This window comes from Melopsittacus undulatus, chromosome 8 (assembly GCF_012275295.1).
Source record: "Melopsittacus undulatus isolate bMelUnd1 chromosome 8, bMelUnd1.mat.Z, whole genome shotgun sequence".
NCBI lineage: Eukaryota > Metazoa > Chordata > Aves > Psittaciformes > Psittaculidae > Melopsittacus > Melopsittacus undulatus.
The window spans coordinates 737,501-761,320 of NC_047534.1; the positions used below are offsets into that span (position 1 = coordinate 737,501).

The following is a 23,820-nucleotide window of genomic DNA, read 5'->3' on the forward strand; positions in this document are numbered from 1 at the left end:
ACTTACAAGGCATGACTTGTACTCCAGACTGAACACGTCTGCAGGCAGACAAGGAACCTCCTCCACTGCTCAGTCCCCATCCTGCACCCAAAGGCTGTGGTGACAAGCATGCTAAGCAGCACTCTGCAAGCAGAGCCTGGTGCTACTGCAGTGGCTGGATTGCCAAGTTTTGCTCGCCTACTTCCAACCCCACAGCCCCTCTGTGCAAGATTACATCAGAATTACACATTTAATTAATGACAAATTGCTGATTACACATCAGCAGCGTCCATTCACTGCCCACATTCTTGGAGTATCTGCTGCATTGCATCAAGTAGCAGCGCTTGAGCCAAAGATGAGCTTTTCAGCCCCAAAATCCACAACACAGAAGACAAACAAGGAGACGAGCAAGCAGCAAACCCATCTCCAAGTAAACAGTCCCTGTCTGTGCCCAGAGGAGGATGAGGACAGGATGGAGGAGGCAGCACTGAACCTACCACTGTTCCTGTCCCTGAGGTGGTCAACTTCCCGCACAGTATTAATTGACAGATTGTTTATGACACTGCCAGGAGTGACGTAAGGGTCAGTTTCAGGGTCGATGTTTGGATAACCTTTCCATGGCTCTCCAGGCCGAAACTCTAGGAATGGACACACAGAAGAGAAGCTTCTTTTGATTTGCTGCTTTACAACAGGAAACATCTGTCTAAACAACACTTCTAATGCCTGAAAAGCCCAAACACTGAAGTGTTTCATTTACTTCATCTGCTCTTTTCACTTCAGTCACTTCATGTCTGGTTTTCCTGGCCCCATCTCACCAAGGCAGGGACATCTCAGAGCCCCACGTGAGGACACGTACCTGGAGGCCAGTTAACACTGCTAGAGCCGTTAGGCGATTTGGCACGGGGCCAGCCATCCCCAATGGATCCAGGGGGACTGGCTGGTGAATTACTGCTGTTCATAAAGTCGTATGGAACAAACGGAGACTCTTCCAGCCTGAAACCACTTGAAATAGCACCTAGGAATAAAAAAGTATGTATTGTTCAAAGCCAATTCTTATATTATCTCTCTCTATGTAAGAACATACCCCTCTAAAGCATTCATGAAATATACAGCAGCAGACTGTCTTCTGGCAATGTCAAGTTATATAGGAAGTCACAGAGGAGTATATGATCTAAAATGAAATGCCTCTGAATAATTCAGGAGAAAAATGTAAGAACTATGAAATCATTTCATTCAAATAGGATACTTAAATTTAATAAGTAAAACATCCATTCAGGAGGGCAAGAGCTTTCTGTGAGACCTAACTGGTTAGCAGGGGTAGTGAACAGAACCACAATATTCTGTGATGGGAGGGCTCCTGGAAGAAGCATCTAACCAAATCTGAAGGATCTGGAGCTACTGCAAAGTTCTGCAACTCCTACTCATAGTCCTGGCAGGGCAAAACAGCGAATGTAGACATCACTGGAGGCAGAGGAATGAATGGAAGCAGAGCACAGCATCGAACAGAGTCTGTACGAGTCCTGTAAGGACAAGCTGAAAAGTTATTAGGCAGCAAAGCCAAAGACATTCTATGGTTCTGAGGGAACGGAGGACTTTTACTAGGGATCTGATGTGATATGGAGTTCAAACAACCAAATTCCTGGTGCCATTCAGAAAACGTCACCCACAGCCAAAGTAACACAGCACTGACTGCTGGGGGTAACAGACGAGGTGCAGTGGCAGGACACCTCCACTACACACATAAGGCTGCAAGTCAGTTCACAGTAGTAAAGCAGCTGACAAGTCTATAAATATCCCAACAATCTCAAGACTGAAAAGTAAGAGGAGACTGGAGACATAGCTATCTTTAGACACAGAACCTTTGTGCTATAGACTCACATTTTAACTGGATGAGATTTCAAGCAACTGAAACAGTTTAAATGTCATATGAATCCTGATTACTGGGATGAAATAAGATGCAACCAAGTCCTCTGCCTCCTCCAACACCAAGTACAGCATTGGTACTTGTCTATCCTTCTAAGCATTCCCTGTTTTTAGAATGCAAATGTACACATTCACACCCAGAACCTGTAATCAGAAATGTCAGACATGACCAGAGTTAAATCCCCATAAACCCTCTTAAGGCCAGCGGGGTCAGGGGAACCAGACTAGGAATCTGCAGCTTTTGGTTCCAGAAGACATGAAGCATTCCCATTGAGATCAAGGTAAAGCTAGGAGCAGCAGTCACGCTTAAAGACAGATCTGGTTGGTAAGGGCATTCAGTACATCTCTACTAAATCCCATCACAGCATCATCTCTGTAAGTGTAACCACTCAGGCAGCTCTGGGCTGCTGGAGGAGACAAGCAGCATGTTTGGCACAGACAACACAAATTCTGACAGCTACGAGCAACACAGTAGTTACACCTCCAGACCTAACCACAGCAAACCTGTGTGTGAGAGGCAGAAGGTGAGAACAGGCTGTGAGATGTGAAACACGTACCATGTTTGCTGGAGTTTTGATCCAAGGATGTGTTCACAGAAATGCTGTCGACTGTAGTCCATTTCCTCAAGCGAGATTGTGGCTCTTTAATACTGCTCATATCCATGTTTACATTCAAGTTTGAGTTCATTCCTAGAAACATATAGAACTTATGAAATACAGGCTGAATGTTTTTCTTCTGCCAGTTACCCCTGTTGTCCTAATGAACATTTAAGAGCATGTTACTATGGTTCTTTCACGCTTCCAAGTCTCTGTTTTTGAGAAACACTCTAGCATTTAACACAGTGAACTTACTCCAGACAGAAGCTAAGCTAAGCAATGCAAAGCACCTGAAGTTCTCAGCTATCTTCATGCAAAAAGGGCAGTGGAAGAAGCCACTGGGAAGTCAGAGAAGCTCAAATACCAGCTCAGCAGCAGCACAACTGATCTCATCTGGATGGAGCAGAGGTACTGCCCTTTGGAGAGCTACACTTGGTTAGAAAGGACACTTTTCTCACCGGGGGGTCTGCATTCATCCCTGGTCAGCAGAAGTTAAGTCCTGGTGTCTGCAGTTACAGCCTCACTCCTGTTCTTGCCCGAGCTGTTCCAGGACACCTTGTCAGCCTCAGACCACACAAGTAACACCATCCCCTCTCCATTTACCCTCCTCACACTGAGCAGTGAAACCTCAGTAAGAAGAAACCAAACACAACCTGTCTTTGCCTGTCCTAGGCTGTTGTCTCCATTTCAAAACATTTATCTGCCAGGGAATCAACACAATGCCAATCCAAATGAAAGCAAATACCTATGAGCACCAGCTATTCTGGGCTTGGACAACTATGCCCATGCTCTGGACTTTGGCATGCCTGCTCCCTTTCCAGGTCAGGAAGAATCCTTAATTCCCAACCATACCTGGTTACCTTTCCAGCCCTTCAGATCTGTTTACTCCAACTCTGAAAATAAACCACTACAACACTTTAACTCAGAGGGAATGTCTCAAATCTCTACCAAGAACTCATTCATTCAACACTGAAAACCAGTGCTTAATCTTGCTCCTGAGGGGATGCTCATTGCCATAGAGGAGCTGGTTTGGTTTCTGATTTGTTTGGTTGGGGTTTTTAGTTTAGGCACGAGCAGATGTGGATGCCAGAAAAGCAGCACCTCCAAAAGCCTCAGAGAAACTCTCATATACCCCAGGTTCCTGCAGTGTGGCAATGATTAAGCTGAGAAAGCAGCTGCTTAATAGTACACAACAACTGAACTTGAGAAATGAAACAGAAAGGAACCTCATGCAGGCAGGAAGCCTGAACTTAAGACTGGCCGTAAGCAAAACTCCAGTGTGCCACATGCAAGGCAAGAGCATGGCCTGCACCAACACACTGCCTCCATCACGCTCCACCTGTAAGCACAAGGGTTTCAGCAGCAGTCTCTACCAAACAAACTGCTCTACAAAGGGCAATGAGAATGCAAAGGAATCAGCCCAGCAGAAATGAGCAGATTAGGATAAAATAGAAAAAAAGCAAATTGGAGGAAATAAACTGGGATAAGGAACAGAGGTAAATGGTAAACGGCTGTAGTAAGCATAAGACAGCATTACAAAGGGACCTAAAGTAAGGAGAAAATATACAAGCCTGGAATTTCTGAAGTAGAAATTGGACAGAAGCCTGGAAATGTGGGGAGAAAGAAACAGGAGATGTTTGTACATATAAATGTTCAGACATTCTGCCTGAAATGAGACAACCATTCTTTCAAAATGAAGAGCTTAAAGCTTTCTTTCCAGGACAAAACCACCACAGGGGAGATGAACATTTTCTCTACCTATGCAACTCCAGATGCATTGAAATGTTTTTAATATCCAAAGAAATGAGAGCACTTCAATGGATTCTTTGTATGGATTCCACTTCTAAAAGTCCTTTAGCTCCAGGAATTCTAACTGTAAAAGGACTTTGTATCATCCTTGGGACCCAGAGGGTAAAAAAGAAAGAAAAGGAGACAGACATTCTTTAAGGATGTACAGCATCTGCACTGAAATACAGTCACTTCAGGGAATGTGTGTACTTGTGACATAAGTTCTTTGGTGACCAGAGATAACTGGGTAAGCCCCAAAAGAATTACCACTTCCATGAGAACTGTAAGTGCTAACAGGATGACAGTCCCTGTTGTTTTCCCAGGCAAACAAAAAGAAAGGGTGGCTGTTCTGGAAGCATTTAAGTGTATGAAGTTAGTGCAGAGAAACCCACCTATGGGGAAGCTGCTGAATGCATTTATTGGCGATGGCCCTTTCTGCAGCTCAGGAGTAGCGTGGGGTATGACATTCTCAAGGAAGGATTTCATGGAGGGCTGATGGAGTGACTGCTGCTGAGAGGGAGGAGTTTGCTGCTTCATTAACAGGTTTGGATCAAGCTGACGGGACTGTTGCATCATCTGTTGCTGCATACTAAGAGATCGACCCTTAAAGAAACAGAGCAGTTACAATATAAATGGGCAAAAAGCTTTTTCACATTTAAATAAAGATCAGGAAATGCATCTTTGTGCTCTGTGCACCTATGCACAGCAGAGCCCAGCCTTAAGCTAAGCCTTTTTTAGAGCTTGTCAAAACTCCATTCACTCTTGCACTCTTTAATGGCATTTCTAACAAGAAAGGCATCTCAGACAATGAACAGGTTTTAAAGCTAGCTTGAGAAGTGAATAATAAAGGGTTTTGTTACCTGCTGCTCCTGCTGTTGACGACCACCAGAAGGCATGCTTCTTTGATTCTGCGCTTTTTGCTGCTGAGCCAACAACCGCTAGGAGACAGTGTTTGGTGGTGGTGTTTGTGAGAACAGTGTAGAGCTGACAGCAAGTCTTTACTCAGACTTTCAAACAGAACCGAGTGACCAGCTCTGGTGGCTTACCTGTAACTGGGAGATCTGAGAAAGCTGGTTTAACTGGGACAGTTGATTCAACATGGCTACCTGTTGTGGGCCAAAAAGTGGGCTCAGGCCACCGTTGTTTGGTGCATACTTCAGTAATGATACTGGAACCTGCAAAACAGACCAGAATGAAGACTGACTGACAGCAACATGCCACCAGTTACACTGCATGTAGGATATTACAACTTCTGTCAACAGCTGCCTAGTTTCTGAAACACTCCCCAAGCCAAAAGCCCTTTCAAACACTGACAGAATAAACATCAGCAACACCCATAAACAAACCCAATTTTCTGAAGCAGCATTTCAGTAGTTTACACCCCGAATGTTTTATGTACTTCATTACCTGAGGGGATAGTAATGGAGGAGGCACTTGAGCACGTGGATTAGGCTGAGATGAATTAAGAGGTTGTGCTGGAGGCTGCTGCATGCTCCTGGGCTGTGCTGCTAAATTACCAACACCAAACATACTGGGATTGCCATTCTGTGGAAAGGAAGGGCAGTGAGTGACAGCAAACCTCTTCTGCTGCTCCTCCCACCCCTATGCATTTGAATTAGAAATTAGGTACATATCAATCACATAGGTAGGATGCTATATCAAAAGGCATTAAATGCTGTCAAGTAACATGCCAAGGATATGCACACAGCCTTACCTGTCTAACAGAATTCAAGTTTTGCATACCCAGCCCTGCTAGGGAGCCAAGGGCTTGGTTAGGTAGTGCATTATTTGAAGGGGGAAGCTTCATGTTTTGATTGGACATAAACTGCATGTTTTGGGACTCGTCTGCTACAATGCCATCCTGATGGGACAGACAAACCGATGCGCAACACCCAGCCAGCAAGCAAGCAGAAGGGAGAAACCATTGGCAGGAACAGAAGGGAAGAGTCACAGACAGTCCAGCACCAGCAGGAAACAGGCAGAAAACAAAAGAGATCAGGTTAGTCATTTGCACTGCAAAGGGGCTACAGAAAGTGCTTAGTATTACATATCAGTAAGTTAAAAAGAACAAACATCTCTTATGGATTAACAAGAAAACCCCAGTTTTCCCCTCCACTAACTGCAGACAGCTAAGGAGCACACAGGTAACTACTCTGAATGCAGAGGCAAAGAAGTTTAAAGTGTCCACCAGCAGGACCCTACTGACCTTATCAAAGTAAGGACCGCGATCCATGGAAGACTCTTTGGAAATCTGAGGACGAGAACCAGGGCCTTTTCCAACCACACGGTTGTAATCTCCCACACCAAGGCCGTGCTTATCCATCTCCATCCGCTTATCTGGCAATAACCCTGGGAAAAGGTGAGAGAGGTGACTGCAGCACTGTAGGATCCTGCAGTATTCCAGACACCAGCAAGAGCTGCACTGATGCTGCTCTCAAGCTAGAGACTAATGAAGGAAAACACCAGTTTAGTTTTGAAGTCTTTGGGCTCTACTGGAAAGGGAAAGGAAGCACTATGGATCAATAGGTATAGACAATTGAGAACTTGGCATCAGCACGGTGTCAGCAGGTTGTGCTGGACTCCACAGAAAAGCTGCTCTCAGTTCTTAAACCCAAGAAAGTTGAATTGTTCAAACTGGAGTGTCCAGTTGTGAATGCCACATGTCTGGTTTGGAAGCAAAAGCATTGTCTTGGCTTTGAAGTAGTAGCTTTATCACATCCCTACACTGGTGTAGTATTTCAGAAGCCCTTTAATTTGATTCATTTATGAAAAAACCCTATTAGCTAAAACCCAGCCAAACAAAAACCTTCACAAATGTAGAGTATTTGTGTTTATTAAAAGCAAATATGAAGTTATCTTCTCATGAATTCTAGGCAAGCTACAAGATCAAAATGTAAGCAGTAAAAAAGGGTCCATTTAATCCTTCACTGCATTGAATGCAAGAAAACTACTCCCAAAACTGTTTTAAACTCAAAATTGAAAGAAGAAATGATTTAAATATGGGGCTTCCCCTTAATATTAAAATCTAAAATTCAGAGAACAATTTCTTCCACAATTAGACTGTGAACCTAAAGGTGAAAACAGCCAATTTGATACTGGAGTAAGACGACTGCAACTCCAATAAACAGTACAGTGCCACAGATACTTTTAAATAAGAATTCTATCATGATAATATCAGTGTATTACAGAATTATGCTGGTTTTTATTTGCTGGAGGAATCGTAACAGTCACTGCATTCAAATAAAACCAGAACTGCTCCCAAGTTATTTCACACTCAGGTTTAAACACTTCTGAAATAACTGCTCAGTATTAATTTAGTTCCTAGAACTGAGAATGTGTTTCCAAGAACGAGCCACAATGAGGGACTGTGGGATTCAGAACGTGTCTGTGTGGAGTGAAGGATGTATCCCAAGGGCAAGCCAGATACTTACACTGCAAGAAGCAAAATCACCACACCCTGAAAACACTCTTTCATGTCAGCTCAGCTTGATTTATGGGGAATATCACTAGAACAACCAGGTGATTCACGTGTGTAGCATTACTCACATACACACAGGTTTTTTCTTTACAAGGGTATTCCTCTTCCTTAGGGAAGCATATTTAACTATATATAGCTGTAGCTATATATATGATATATATAGTTTTTGAAAAGTAATTTACGGAAGGATATAAACTAAAAGAGAGACCGGGAAGGAAAGCTATAAAAGCCAGGCTGGCTCTCCTAGCCTTACCTCCAGACATGTCCATCTTATTGCTCTGTATGGTTTCTTCTGGTGATTCTCTCTGAAGTAATAAAATGAATCATAATTACTTAGTAATATTTTTAAAAGCTAACCCGAAGAGATCCCTATAGTACTATTTATATTCACACCCACAAGGGGGAAAAAAGAGACAAGTCAGATGCTTTTTTAAAGCCTGCAGTTGGTACCCAACTGAAAACAGGCATTGCACCAAAATACGAGTGTAATAACCAGAGAATCGGGTGAACACCGGGGTGGTGTTCACAAAACCACTTTTCATCAATCAACTGGTGTTTTTGTAATGAAGATTCAAAGCAAAGGGGTGGGTGACAGAGGGGAGACAAAGAGAAGTGAAGAGAAAAGCACTATGAAGCAAACCCCAGTCAATTGAGCGTGTTACTCCCTGTGCATGACAGTCAGCACAGTAAGAAGGCAGCAGAGCCAGGTAAAGGCAAATACTTACTGAAAAAGTGAGATTTGTGAATTGCTTAATGAATGGATTGATCCATGTTTCATCTTGCTTATTTCCACCTTTCATTATTCCCTTAAAAACAGAAAGGAATTCCCGTGATGCTCAGAAGACGTTTACCACCTACTGCTCAAATGACACCATAGAACGTTATGAATGAAGATTAAAGCTTAATGGCCCCTCTCAGGGCAGCACTGTTCCGACTCAGCTCTTAGATCTGCCAACAGTGCAGAAACCTCAACCCAGGCACCTCATTACCTTTGTGGGCATTTTCTTCATGTACGGTGGCCAATTTAAAGATGAGTTAGCTTCTTGTGAAGAACTGCTGTTCCACATTCCAATCTCCACATCCTCCTCTTCCTCCCAGCTGGTCTGACGACTGCCCGTCAATGGCATATCATCTCCACACCAACTATCTTGCATAGATTTAGGCCCTGGTTGTGAAAATAAACCCCAGGACTTCAGCATTTCAGAAGCAACTGACTGCCCTCAACACAGCCCTTAGCTTGGTCCTTGCTTCAAGATGAGCCCTCAGAAACATAAAGCTTCTGCAGAGCTGCTTCCCCATCCCCATCCCTCAGAGATGACACAGGAAGCACTCACCGGGTTTATTTGAAGCCTGTTGACCAAGAGAAGTGTTTCCCCAGCCAGAGGTGCCTGCTGCATCGCTGATGGGCTCTCCCCAGCTAGTACCAGTATCCATGGGCTTACCCCACGCTGAAGTTCCATTATCTACAGTAGTGGCTGGAGTAGAAGGCTCTCCCCAACCTTTTTAAAGCAGTACGAGTTACTGGCATGTTTTTAAACAGGATTATAAAAGCTACCTAAAGAAACTCAAGTGGTTCGCTTTTCTAGAGCCATAACACATGATAAAAAGCATATTAGTGCACATATACATATTACAACTGTAAGCTGTTAAAAATAATCATAAAAATACAAATTCCATATGTAAAACATTACATTTTGGTAATAGAAATGTCCGAGATATTAAATTCCTAAGAACTGCTCATTATATTTAAGCTACTCCTCTCCACACTTGAAAGAGAGAGCACAAAATACTTCATAAGCACCACACAAGTTCATCTACAAGTATTCACTGCTCCTAAAACTACAAGATCAGAAAGTCTGATCTCGAGTCCATATAAACCATCCTCCTTCATTCTGTCCCTTTTGGAGAGGGCTCTTTGGTAACATTAGGTTTTAAATCATTTAGAATCAAAGAAAGATACCTTCATTCCTCAGATACTAGGAGGTATTTCCTCTGTTTCCACATCCCAGAATTCAAGCAGAGTGGAGTTACTTTAACTCCTCAAGCTATTTAAAACTAGACCTTCCAATCTGCATAAAATGACCCATGTCTACGAGCACTGCTCTTGGGTGTTTTTCCTAAATAAGAATGGTACTTCATCGGCACCCCCCTTTCCACTTGAAGCTAAAACATTGTTATACGAAGCAAGAACAAAAGCAGTGGTTTACAGCTAGCAGAAAACAGGGCATAAAACCAAGCCTTACCAGAACCCGAACTGCTCTCCTTGCTAGACATGGCACTTGAAGACAGTAGCTGCTGATGTACCTGTGCTTGCTGGTCTGAACTGCTGCTACTGTTTGGGACATTTTTATTCCACATATTCACATTTTTGTAGTTGTACTTGCTCGGATCCCCCCAAGCAGAAGTTCCATCATCAATCTCCATTTTGCGGCGTATTGATTCGGGGGATGGCTCCTCCCAGCCCGTGGGCTCTTCCTCCTTGGCCGCTGCCGGCATCGGCCCCCCCAGCCAGCCCGTGCCAGGGGGCTTGTTCGGGGCAGACGGTGCTCCCCAAGAGCCAACATCTTGCTTGTTCCACTCTGGAGAGGTGATTGGCTTGGATGAATCCCCCCAAACTTGAGGCTGATTGGATTTAGGAGGGTCTCCCCAGCCCTGGTTCTGATTAGGCTTTGCAGGCTCATCCCATCCTGAAGAAGTATTTGGGTTTGTATTATTCCCTCCCCAGGAAACAGAATTTGATTTACCTGGCTCGTTCCAACCAGGTACTGATCTGTCACTGTTGCTACCTCCTGAACTGGATTTCTTAGCCTCACCCCAATGGTTACTTCTTGAGTTTTCACCCCAGCTATCACCAGCAGAAACTGCCCAACCCTGGCTGGCCTTCTGTCCATCCGCCCATCCCTGTTTGATCTTCTGTGCGTCATTCCAAGATGACTTTTCCTCTTTGCCACTTCCCCATGATTGATTGCTCTTGACCATTACTGTAGCAGCAGAATCTTCCTCCCACCCCCCTTGGCTGTTTGACCCTTTGGAGTCTCCCCACCTTGTAGCAGACTTTGGATCTCCCCACCCTGATACAGATGAGGTATCATTATTATTAGGGTTAGGTCTATCCACACACCCCCCTGAGCTGGAAGTCTGTGTCACAGAGCCCCCCCAGGCCTCTGTCCCATTGTCAGTTTTTCTTTCACCCCTCGGTGATGTTTCGGTATCCCAGGCAGTGTTCTGTTTGATTGGAGTCTGTCCCCAACCAGAGTTGGAAAGGACACGTGGATCTAAGTCAGTTCTGTTCACTATGCTTTGGAGTAACGCGTGCTGGTCGACTTTCCTCCTCTCCCGGCTCTGTCCGTCTGCAGCGGCTCGATCTTCATGGCACCCAGAGCTCTCTGCACTGCCCTCGCTGTCTGCTGTACCTGCTTTGGTCCACGTGCTGTTCTCCGTGAGCTGAGGAGCAGCAGGACTCTGGCTGCTGAGGTCCTCCTCCTCCGCAGACTTCCATCCGTTTGTAAACTTCCTGCCGTTGCCATTCACGCTCTCATTGGAATGCTGATTACTGGGCAGTTTACTCCATTCCCCGTTTGAAATGTTAGTGCCAGTGTTTTGTGCAGGGTTCCCCCATCCTCTTCTAGTCCCGCCAGCACTCGCACCATTCCCACTTCCCCATGGCATGTTCTGGGAGTTGACTGTCCCTGCCTCCCACACCCCTCCTCCTTTATTCCCATTGATTTGAAAGTTAGTGCTGCCAGGCCCGCTAATGCCTGGCTGCATTAGAGTTGCATTCACAGTGTCACCATTAGCTTGGCTGTTTGGGCCTGAACATTTGTCTCCAGAGTAATTAGAACCATAGGCACCCCATGTAGTACCATAAGATCCACCATTTTTCGCCTCACCATTGCTAAGATGAGAAATGGAAGTGCCATTTGAAACTGGAGAGGCCTGAATCTGAGAATGATTCATTGTGCTCACGCGCCAGGCCCCATGCCCTGTATTATTAGGCAGTTCGTTAATCTGCACTGAACCAGCAGAGTTTGGTAAACTAGAGGTCATAAAGTTAGTAGTGTTATTTGGTCCGTTCATTTCAGTGTTAAGGTTTTGAGGTTGCCCACTGAATGAAACATTCCTTGTACCATTTACTTCAGAATCACAACTTTCCTGAAGGCTTCCCCAGGAACCATGGGCTGAACCACCCACCTTAGAGTTAATACTCTGACTATTAGATATCTGACCTATGGTACTGCACTGAATACTTGTGCCAGGATTACCACTCCCTACAGACCCTTTCAGGGCATGTCCATTGTTCTCCAATACAGACCAGGCACCATGGTTGCCATTTGAATTCAAAGTGCTTGGATTTAACCCTCCATTTGATGAAGAGTTTATGGTGCCCCAAGCATTCATTCTATTGTTGCTACTTTCAGATTTGCTGTCAGGAGCATCCACAGAAACTTGACATGTGCTTATTATGGTTCCGTGGGATAAGCCCCACGGCCCATTAATACTTCCATTGCCCACATTATTGCTGTTGCTACCAACCACAAACTTATTCTGAGAACCATGTCCAATGCCATTCCGAATGCCATCGCTTTCTCCACCTGTGCTCCCTGAAGCCATTATCACGAGGTTCCTCTCTGACCCAGAGCTAGAGGCAGAGTCAGTGTCCATACATTCTGATGTCAGCTCTGGGTCACTGCCAGTGATTGATGGCCATGCTTCTTTGTCAGAGCCGTCTACAATAACTTTATCCCAGTTTGTGCTGGAGTCACTATTTGAAGAGACTGGTCCCCAGTGAGAATTTTCATAATGGGATCCTAGACCACTGTGGTTCAGATCTAAAGGGAAGAGGGAAAGTCCAAGAGCATCATTATAAATTTAGTATTATTACTTCATTAAAGCAGAAGAGGAAAATAAACACATAAAGATGCTGAGCCAAGAATCCTGTTGCATATTTGCTCACAGCACTGCCCCCCCAACCTGGAACACTTCTCACCAGCAGGCAAAGTGGCACTCACAAGAGCAGGAAGCAGCACTCCTGAAGGTACAGGTTGTCTTTCCCAGAGCAACAGCTGGGGTATTGAAATACTCTGGATTTAAAGTAGTTTCTAGAAACATGTCCATATTAAACCCTAAATACTACATAGAAATCCAAGACATTTGGAAAGGCAGAAATCTGAACAGGATATTACACTGGCCTAGCAGCACCAATTGCTGTGTGACAGGAGCTACAGAAACACCTTCCCACCCCATTAAGACATCACAGAAGGATTCTTAAGTTATTGAGGAGATTTTCATTTATCCAACAACCCATATAAACCCCACAAGACCCTGCAGAAGCTCGGATTAAGTGGCTGAACTGATACTTCTCACTTATCTAAGAACCACTGCTTCTATTTCACTAGATAAACTGATGTGGGAATCAGGAAGACACAGACCCTAATGCATTTACACACTCTGCATGGTAAATATAAGCACCACAGAGTATTTGGTACAAAACAAGCACCATCAATTCTCATCTCAGGCATCCAACGCTTTATGCACAGACCTCCCCCATGACTGCTCAATCAAAGCATCAGCACAAGATGGAACTATGCAAGTGTGAAGCGTGTGGAACACAGGGATGAAGCTGGCAAAGGAACACAAGTACAAAAGGCCACTGGAGCTTTTTCCTTTGTATTTGCCTGCACTGAGAGAATAACCACACTGATGCACGCTCAATGGCTGCCTATGCAGCAGCTTCTCTGCACATGAAAACATGTAGTTGGGGTTTTTTAAGTAAACAACACTTCTTTGTAATATTCCTTTTTGCCTTTACTTGGGCTATTCAAAATGTACGTACCCCAGGGAGAGTGGGAGACATTCCTTCAGCTGAACATAACCCCAGACCTGCTGTTAATGTGTTACCAGAAAACCCACTGTGGTATCTGAGCAAAATCCAACAAACCCCAGCATCTCCAGTCTCACACTGGTGTGTGAAAGAGAAGAAGTCATTTAACCTGTACTAAGAGACTAACCAAAGGTAAGAGTTGTCTGCACTCTCATGAAGGAGAGAATCAACAGCACCAAAAGCTGTGCTAATGAAACATCTGGATTGAAAAACAACATCTCAGTAACAGATCAGCTGGAAAAGCAACACTGAAGTGTAGAGCTGCAAACAGCCCAAATTCAACATGGGGAAAGAGACACAGGTTATGAGTACAGAACAGAGTGGAAGAGCAAACAAACCTTCACTGCACAATAACAGAAGCCCTGTATTTAATAAAGATCTATTACCTAATTTAGATGTGATGCAGTTTGTAAAGAGCCAATGCACAGAGAGCCAGGTAATGACTGATTTCCAGCAATGCAGAATGTGATCCCACTGCATGCAGAACTACCCTGTCTGACAGTTCTTCCTCGATGTAAACGTGTGTTAGTGCTTTCTAGTGGGAACCACTGCTCTGGAATCTCCCTGCTGGAATCCCCACACCCCATGAACGTCTGAGATTAAGAACACAAATACTGCGTAAGCAGGAGATTATCTCTTGTGTTTTGTGTCTGGCAGATCCCACAAAACCACCCCAAACATTGAGAAATCCAGCTGACAACATCCTGCCCTTGGTGCCCAGCAAACCCAGCCAACAGCAGCCCAGGCCTGCGCCTCTCCCCAGGGCTATTCAGAGGTTGCAGCTGAACTTTGCTGCTAGAATCCTATACATAAATGAATGAAATAAACCTGAGCTTCTTACAATCCAGCTTGTGCCTTGCTAAAGCACTCCAACCTGGGGAACAAGCAGTTGTAGCTGTTGGCCTCTGCAGTGGTTTCCTAACTGAAGCAAAGGACAGAAGAGCTGCAACAGAACAGCGTCCTGCTGCACCTAACCCTGCTCCCAAAGAGGGACCATCCCGCAAGCTTCCCCTCTCCTCTCCCTAACACAGGGGAAGAGGGAGGATGAGGAGAGGAGGTTTAACACCTCCCATTGAGAGCAGGCTTCAAGGAAAATGTGAAGGGTGAAAACATCAAGGAAAAACCAGAAAAGATGCAGTGTGAAATGTTCTCCCAAGCGCTACACTTGCTGCAGCCTTATGGGGACATGAACCAAAGCCACTACAGCCCCACAGCACTACCTGTGATACTCAGGGCTTGTCACACCCGCCTGGGAATACTGTGTTCAGTTTTGGCCCTTGCTATACAGAAGAGTTGTGGACAGGCTGGAGGGCCCAGAGAAGGGCCACAAAGATGATCCAAGGACAGGGAAAGCACATGAGCAAAGGCTGAGAGAGCTGGGACTGTTCACCTGGAGAACAGAAGGCTCAGGGGGAACCTTAGCCTCATGTTTGTGTTTAAAGGGTGGCTACACAGAAGATGGAGACTCCCTTTTTACAAGGGGTCACATGGAAAGATTTGGAGTGATGGGTACAAGTTACTCCTGGGGAGATTCTGACCGGACCAAGAGTTTTACAACGAGAACAACCAGTCATTGGAATAAACTCCCCAGGGAAGTGTGCATTCCCCAGCGCTGGACACTGTTAAGAATCAGTGGGACAGGGTGCTGGGACGTACAGTCTGGGTCATGCTGTGCTTAGAGAGGTTGGAGCAGATGATTCCTGAGCACCCCTCAGAGCCCTGGGACTCTGTGGTTTCCTGGGCATGTCCCCACTCCTCACATATCACATTTACTCCAAAATATCCTTAAAAATAAAGAGCCAGTGCTCTTCACAATGACAAACAGCAGCAGGGAACATGCAGAGCTGCAGGTGCTACCCAGTGTAAACTCAGCATTCCAAGCAGAAAGGCCCAGACATGATTTCCTCCTCAGTGCTGTGAAATGCCTCTAATCTAAAGCACAGGCTTGCACAGATTATTCAATTCAATACCACAAAGAGGCAATTCAACATGTAAGCTGAAAGGTAAAAAACAGAAGACACTTAGTATTTTAATGCTGAGGAGCCACACAGCAAAAACATCCACTCTGGTATGAATTCTGATGTTATTTTAGACAATCAAAAGGTTTGAGCAAATGTAGGATGCAATGGCACAGGGAAGGTATGTGTCAGACATTCACACAGCACATGCTATTGGAAAACAGAAGCCAAAGAATAAAAACATGAATAAAACACTCGACAAGACTGTGTGACACACTTAACTACTACAAAGACACGCAGTGCAAAGCAAAGGGGAGATGTAAAGAGCTAACCTGACTGGTTAGGGGAGTGGCTCACCAAGTCCCGAATGGGAGGCATGCCTACGGAAAGAAAAGCAAGACAGTCACAGAAGTGTTACTTTGGTAAAGTACCAACAGCCCCCAGAGCACTCTAACCCATCTGTTAGCACCCCTTCCTCGGGAGAGGCTCAGCTGAGGAGCTACATACAGTCCAACTCCAGTTTAACATCAGTGTGTGCACAACAAACTTTCCTCTAGCCCTCTCTCATAGCTTCTTCCTCCTAAGAGTCCCAACAGCACTGTATGAAACTGAAGTGAATGTTTCCCATTCACAAGTTCTAAGTTGGAGACCGTAACTGTTATATTTAAGGCACTGTTTCCTAAATGAAGTCAGCCCCCACCACTTGTAACTGCAGATCCCTGACCAAGGAAAACCCCTTCACTTACAGGAAGAACCTTCTGTTCCCCAGGGCTTTGTCTGTAACATTGTTTTGCAGCTCTGCTGTGAGATGCACATGGATAAGTGAGACCCACGCGCACCAGAGCAGGACTGGGAGTGACTGGGCTAAAGCCAGGAGCCCAGTGCTGCTCTCCCATTCTGCTCTGTCCCACAGTTGTAAGCAATTACTGCTGGCAAGTACTTCACTTCAGTGTATAAATCATTTCATTGTGGAACAGCCACCTGGCCAGCCCCATGTGTTACAAAGCAGAGGCAAACATGCCGAGGCAGCATTCAAGACCTTCCTTTCAAGTGAAGTTTACATACAGGGGGGAAATATCAGCAAAGCAAACAACTGAACTGGGTATGAAAATGTTCTGATCAAGAGCCACTTCTGTAGATTTCTTAAAATAACCACCTTGGTACAGACTCTTTCTCACAAGTACTGTGCCATGGGCTTCACTTGCATGTCTTTATTAAAGAGATGGGCCAACTGTCCTAGGAACAGCAAAGAACACCCCTCAGGACTACACCTTCTTCAGCTTTACTGCTAAACAAAGGGGCTCATTTTCAGAACAGGAGATGATTGTCCACACAAAACACATGTGGACCATTGATGCAGTTAAAAACTCCAATACCAAAGACTTAAAACACTTGGTGTGGACAGGGCAGTTAAAAGAAGACTCCTAAGTCCAGCAGTACTGGTGCTCCTGGCTTTTACAAAGCACCTACCAAGCAGTTACCACCCCAGCTGGAACTGGGATTGATCCTACCCCAGGGTATGCCAGGAAATGACAGACAAAACTCCTGCAGCCATTACAAAGTCCTGCAACTCTGACTGCAACACTTGAAGCTACAGATTTCCTTTTAGACCTAAAATACAGATCAATGTCAATATCCATTAAATAATGCTTAAAAAAAACCCTTAATCTTCAAAGATACTGTGTTAAGGTATAAAATTTGTCAACCAAATGGCCTATATGTGGATATTCCTTCAGCAGCAAGGGATCTACAGACATGCCAAATTTCATGAGATTTTGAGTTTCGGAGATAACAAGGAGAGCACCCAGAAGCTGTCATTGGAGGCTAAAAGAGGAACTGGAGAGCGAGACTGGGGCAGGCAAATGTCAGTGGTATTTCCTTTCAGATACCGAGGTGCCAGAAGGCATTAAGCCACTCACATGCTGCTGGACTATGGCCACCTCCGTGTTACAGGAGTCTGAAACCACCACAAAAATCCAGCACTGAAAAGCACTTTCTTTACATTATCACCTTCCCTGCATTTCTTAAACTACATGACAAACGGGGAACTCCTTATAGGAAAGAGCTCTTCCAAGCATACGGACACATGGCCCCAAGTCAGGAGACCTTGGCTGCACAACCCCACTTGTCTGATCCTGGTCCCCCAGAGCACAGCACCCAGCTAATGAAGACCCAATAGGATGCTGCAGACAATGTAAACTTTTTCTTAAGATGGGAAAGGGCTTTGGCCAAACTTTCTCTCCCTAGAGGCTCCCAGAACCTTTCTGTTACCAGCTCAATATATAGACATGGTATTCAAACAGCTAGACTGTTCTTCAAACCACACAACTACTCCAGGAAAGGAGGTCCCCACACACTCACTGCAGCACTGTGGCACAGGGACACATCAGCATCTCCCAGCTTAAAAAGCCCCCCAGCCACAGCAGCACAAAATCAAGCAAAACTGGGAGGAATGTGATACACAAATGGGAACCCAACTGATTAACTATTGGGCTGGTGTTCACAACAGGAGAGAAATGAAGGACACCAAGCTCAAAGGGATCCTCTGGATACAATGAGGTGGTTTAACAGGTTGTATGAAGAGTAATAATTCTTGAATCAGTTTACCTGTGAGGTTTTATCTAAATCATTACTGGCTACCATATAACTTGACCTTCTCCAATGCTGGAGCAAAAGTTGCATCTTAGAAGCAAGCAACTATATGAAAGGTTACTTTAAACCTGACTACTGACAGGATTATACAGGTGAACTAAAACCTCAAATATTAACTACTTAAAAATGACTTGTTGGAGTGGTAAAGAGTTCTCCCAGGATGTGACAAAAATAATACTGGAAAGTAATATCCAGCATTCCTCAGGGGGCACAGGGATAAGCTGCTTCCAATGCTCTGTTTACTTTCAGTTTAAACGTGTTCTTCAAGATTAAGTAATCAGAACAGCTCAAAATTGAACTACAATTTGAAATATCACGGCTATTTTCCAGAAACCTTCCTTTTTAGCTGAAGAGACCAGGAGTCACGTCCCTTGTGGTGTACAGAACATCAGTTCTGACAAACAGACCTGGAGTGGGGAAGAAACTGTTTGTGGGAAGAAGTTCCATTAACATACAAGTACAAAAACAAGAAGGTATTTGCCCACCATATAAAGTGTTGGCATTAATACCAAATCTCTTTGAAAACCTACATCCCTATGGAGAAAGTTACTTTTTTATCCTGCCCTTATTGCCTCCCCAGATTGTCTGAGCTGCAGGCCAGTACATCCACTGAACAGCATATTACACACATGTAACAGGTAAGTTTACTACTCTTAGAAGGATATTTGAAGAGAATGTGTAACAAGCCAACATAACAAAGGATAACTCAAATAGTAAAAGGTAAAGCTCGACCCATTTGCTAAGTCAACCAAGCTTTAGGTAGATGAACAAAGAAAAACTCTGACCTAGTAGCAAAAAGCAACTCTCACATTCCAACCAAGCTGCATCCTGTCTGTCTTGCTAGATATAAAGAAGAAGCCTAGAGATACTATTCAGAACTATGTGAATGACACTTCCTTGGGAAATCCATGTATCAAAACTGGATGCAGAAAGTGATGGTTCATACCACGACCATGCTATCAATCCTTCTGATAAAGACTGGAAACTCAGATCAGAACAGTGGTCACATTGGCTCCTGTTCAGAACCAGACACATCCACTGTGCACCACTGGCAACAAGGAGCAACTATGATGTCTCAGGTTTCTATATGCAACTTGCACAGGGATGGCCGAAAGCATCCTGCAGTGTTTAACATGAAACTACGACACAGGAAAATCTCTCATCATGCCACATGGAAAGTTTACAGCTTAGCTCAAGTATTTCACTGACAATTGAGTTGAAACTGTTTGAGTTCAAAGGACCCCACGGTACCTGCCCTCACCTGGCTGTTTTTTGCTGCTGTTCGGCACCTCTCCGTTGGTCACTGGCTGTTTGCTTGTGACAGTGCTGCCTCCTGACTGGCCGTTCAATACTTTAGGAGTAGATCCCAGGTTTGCAGCTATCACTGGTAACTGCTGACCTCGTTTCAGAAGCTGTTTCTGTTCCTGGTGTCGAAATCGAGGTGGGACTTCACGAGGAGGGTATCGAGGCAAGGGCTGCTGCTGCTGGCTGCTGGCTGAGGCCCGCTTGGCATTATTATTAGTGCTGGTTGCTGGGGAAGTGCCGCTGGAGGTGACAGGCTGAGGCTGGCTTACACTGGTCTTGGTTTGTTCTGGCACTGCCCCCACCCCCAGAAAGAGAGAAAGTTGGACAAAGTTATTCATAAGAACAGCAACTCCCATTGAAGACTAAGCCAATATCCTTACACATCTGTGTGTAGCATGTAACGGCAGCATTTCTTCTCGTCCCAGTGGTAACTCATCCCCCATTAAAAGCTCAACTATCCCATAACCACACAGCTTTAATAGCACAGATTGGGAAGCAGAAATGCATCTTACTATCACTCCTAACAAAGTTATCTTGGCTAAAGTATGCTACTACTAACAGACTCTTTCTAGAGGGTTTTCTGACAAATCAGCTTATTTAAGCATTTAAACTATTTTAATAAATACTTAAGCACTAAACCCCCCCCCAAATCTTACCCCAATGGGAAACTTAAGTGTTCCACTTAGAGAAATGTTCTGGTTTTGCTCCAGAAGTACAAGAGGTGAACAGGACACACAGAACACCACTGGGGCTTGCCTGCTTCAGCAGCCCTAGCATCCAAAGGCAAATGATTTGGTGCCCTCAGGTCAAGCTGCTCCAGCAGGAGCAGCCAACAGCTCCGGTACCCCACACACAGCCTGGCAGGACTGTGCCAGTGGGCAACTGCAGCTCCAAAGTACCCTTCAGTCTTGGCAGCATGGCCCCTTCGAGGCCAGATGAAGGTCAAACAGCTTGCAGAGGGCAGCTGGGAGTGAACACACCAAACCCTGATGCTGGATGAAGGGAAAACCACAGCATCCTCCACCCAACACCTCCACCTGGACAGTACAGTGGTGGTGAGCTCGGGGTGTCCGGGTGTAGGCAATGTCACAGGTAAGTGTGCTTTCTGTCTTATGCTTACCTGTACTTCCAGCCCCTCACACTACTGACATGTCAAGGTACTTTCCAGATTTCTCCATGAGATATCCACATAATGAGCATACATTCACTGTGGAACTCCCTGAGATAGCACAAGACTCGATCACGACCTCCCTCAGCACTGACCTGCCTGTGTGGTCATCACCATCTCTGCTCAGAGCTTCAGAGGTCTGAGTTGCTGACAGCAAACAGTTTAATCCATGTGGCATTCCTGCTGCTGACAGTGAGGGACAGCTCGGTGAGGACAGCTTCTCCAGTGACAAACACACGGCTGGATTTACTTCGGGAATAGCTCTGCACATTGGCAGCATCTAAACATACACAACTTGAGGCTGAAGAGCAGCATCCTCCAACCATTTCCCCGCTGTCTTCCTTCAACAACTCCCTGGCATGGCAGCAGCAGGAACACTGTTACCACATGACCGTGTTTAATTTGTTTAAAGACCATTTTCTCATTCACTTTCAAGAACAGACTTGTGTGAATACAACATAAAAAATAAATGAAAACAAGCTCTTTAGGCTTTTGAATCCACTTGAACACTGACAGTGCTACTTATGACTATGGTTTCTTTTAGTCCTCCTGTAATACACAGTTACATGCTCTGAAAAACACCAGCACAAAGGCCTTCAGAATAAAATGTCACCTCAGAGGCAGCACCTTCAGGAGCTCAGCACCACATTGGCTCCACATCCTGCTCCTCTATTTCACAGCTGGCTGGAGCAGGTCAGAATTAAGGAGAGGAACGGCCGGGACACAGGTTGATTTAACATCCATGGGGAACAGGTGTTCAAATGCCATTAGATACATGGGCAAGCTGATAGAAATCACCAGCACTGTATCAGATGCCACCACTTTAAGCTGTTGCCTGTATTAAGAGTAGGTAACTGACTCCTTGCACAGTGTTTTGATGCATGTAATGCAGCAACAGATAATGATCAAAACCAGGTTTCACAAAGTAGCCCTGAACAAAGCTCTCCCATTTATTTCTTTTAAAATTCCCTGTGTTAAAAATCATTAAAATGAGTGAAAGTGACTAAACCTTGGCAGGGGGAGGGCTATTTCAGCAACTAGCTAAGCATTTGTCACCACTTCAATGCATGAGCTCTTATAGCACATTTCTGTGGTCTGGGTACTGCAACAAGCTTTGAAACTTAAAAAAACAACAGAAAACCACCAAAATTCTTCACATACCCCAATCTTTGCCACTGCATCCCAAATCCTGCTGCTCTGATCCATCAAAGTGCCTCCTGCTGCCACCCATCCACACCAACAGCTCTGTACAGCAAGGGGTGCCGACAAGGACAACCACTGCCTGCAGCCAGGACACCCCTGTCAAGCAGTGGCACCATGGGGGGACACAAACCCCTCTGCGGCTGTATCTGAGTGTTCTCATTCATGTCAGCTTAGGTGGAGAGTACCCCCAGCTTGAGGGGTGTTCTGCTACAACCCACAACACCCCTGAATGGCCATGGAGGAGACTCAATTTTCCTGCACTCCCCCTTCATTCCATACAACTGCTCCTCTGGAGCAAGTAAAATCATTTCTATGTGACATTCCATGAGACATCCCAACCCAGCTGCCAGCAGCACTTAGGGCAACGCAGCAACATTAATACTTCCATAACTGAAGCTGCTTTAAGGCAAAGTGTGTATTATAACACAATCCAACTTGCAGGTAACTGAATCCCCTCGACCATAAGCACATCATGTCCTGCCCAGCCAGCCCCTGGGCTATGACACAAATAGCTCAAGAAATCTGTATTTCTCATGTATTCTGGGCATTCATTTCCTCAGCAAACATGGCCATAAAGCCAAGCAACTGAATGGAAATCTACCCTGTAATAGCTTTACTAAAGAATCAACAGTTCACATTCATATGTTAATTTCAAACTGGAATTAACCCAAAGTGCAACATGGATTAATTTCAGTTTCCCATCGCTTCCCCAAGTACCCCAGACTTCAGTTTTAAGCAATACATTTGACCCTGTCCAATGTTATCTGATCCACAACTTCAGCAGACTAAATAATACATTAATATTCCAACATGGCTACGACAGACTCCCTTAATCCCTACCTTAACACTTCAATTTGTCATAAAGGAGTTGCTGGCTTGGTGAAGTTTGCTCTGCCACCGGTATGTGATGTAGGATCACATCAGGGCAGAAAGCTCCCACCACCACCAGCACAGCTCATTTACCACCAGCAAGCTTACAGAAGCAAGGAGTAAAAAGGAGATTGCCATAAAGCACAAACCTGCTGCAAGCCCGGAGCAGGGGATGGAGAGGTTACAGTGAGCAGAGGGATTCCAAAGAGAGACGCTTCCAACTTGTGTTGCTTTCCCACTCGGCAGACTTCACCAGAAAATGGAGGAGAAGCATGGTGTCATTTTACTGCTCCCGGAGAGCCAGCTCCTCCTGAGCGGGGCCACGGCTCCCTCCAGCCCCAAAAATGGCAGCCCTGCCCCTAACTTTAGTGCAGATGGAAACCAGCTTCTCGCTCGGCGGGCAGAGATCAGATCACTCCCGCAGCACACAAAGAGCAGCACGGAGCTGTCATTTATGTGTTTCTTGTGGCTGCTGCCGGAGCTGACCTCTGAGAAATGTGTTGTGAGGCTGCCTGCCCGCCTGCCATGCCCCAGAGGTGTCAGTGCTGGAATGCTGAAGGGCAAGCGGAGGAAGCCGGGCGCTGACACACGTAAGATGTAGTGCTAGAATTTTCCTGCTGGAAAAATGGCTGCAGCTGTAAGCTGAGCGAGCTGGAAAATATCCCACCGCTGCCAAGGCGTTAACCCCTGCGCCGCCGGCTCTCCCAGCACACTGCTCCTCACTGGCATCCATGCTGCTCACCTCCGGCACCGAAACGCTAACAGGCTTCCCGAGCTGGAAGAGCACAGGAGGGGAAGTGACAGAAGGAAACCCCACAAAGACCACAGAGTCTGTGCTGGGGCAATGGTGCTTCCCATTAAAACGAGTACCAAGTTTCCAAGGTGGGAAATATGAGTCAAAGATTTCAGCTCCACACCCTGCTATTTTTAAAGGCACTTTCCGTTTCAGTGGTTGACTCAAAGTTGATTCTGCTCTGCAATAGCAGCACTGCTTTACGCCTCTGCCTTGACAAAGCACA

General features: G+C 45.3%; 1 protein-coding gene across 6 annotated transcripts in view; it reads right to left on the reverse strand.

Annotated features, from left to right (window-relative positions):
• Positions 1-23,820, reverse strand: part of TNRC6A (trinucleotide repeat containing adaptor 6A) — a 45,428-nt gene that overhangs the window by 4,624 nt on the left and 16,984 nt on the right. For 3 of the 6 annotated variants that reach the window (XM_034065195.1, XM_034065194.1, XM_034065193.1), the window contains 15 exons: positions 19,517-19,852; positions 15,936-15,983; positions 10,008-12,593; positions 9,099-9,263; positions 8,754-8,929; positions 8,490-8,570; positions 8,018-8,069; positions 6,493-6,635; positions 5,694-5,831; positions 5,333-5,461; positions 5,147-5,224; positions 4,679-4,889; positions 2,460-2,591; positions 836-994; positions 477-617 (listed from right to left, as the gene is read on the reverse strand). In XM_034065195.1, coding sequence (XP_033921086.1) covers positions 477-617; positions 836-994; positions 2,460-2,591; positions 4,679-4,889; positions 5,147-5,224; positions 5,333-5,461; positions 5,694-5,831; positions 6,493-6,635; positions 8,018-8,069; positions 8,490-8,570; positions 8,754-8,929; positions 9,099-9,263; positions 10,008-12,593; positions 15,936-15,983; positions 19,517-19,852 — 4,575 coding nt within the window. The other 3 variants (XM_034065197.1, XM_034065196.1, XM_031054537.2) reach the window with 2 other exon arrangements.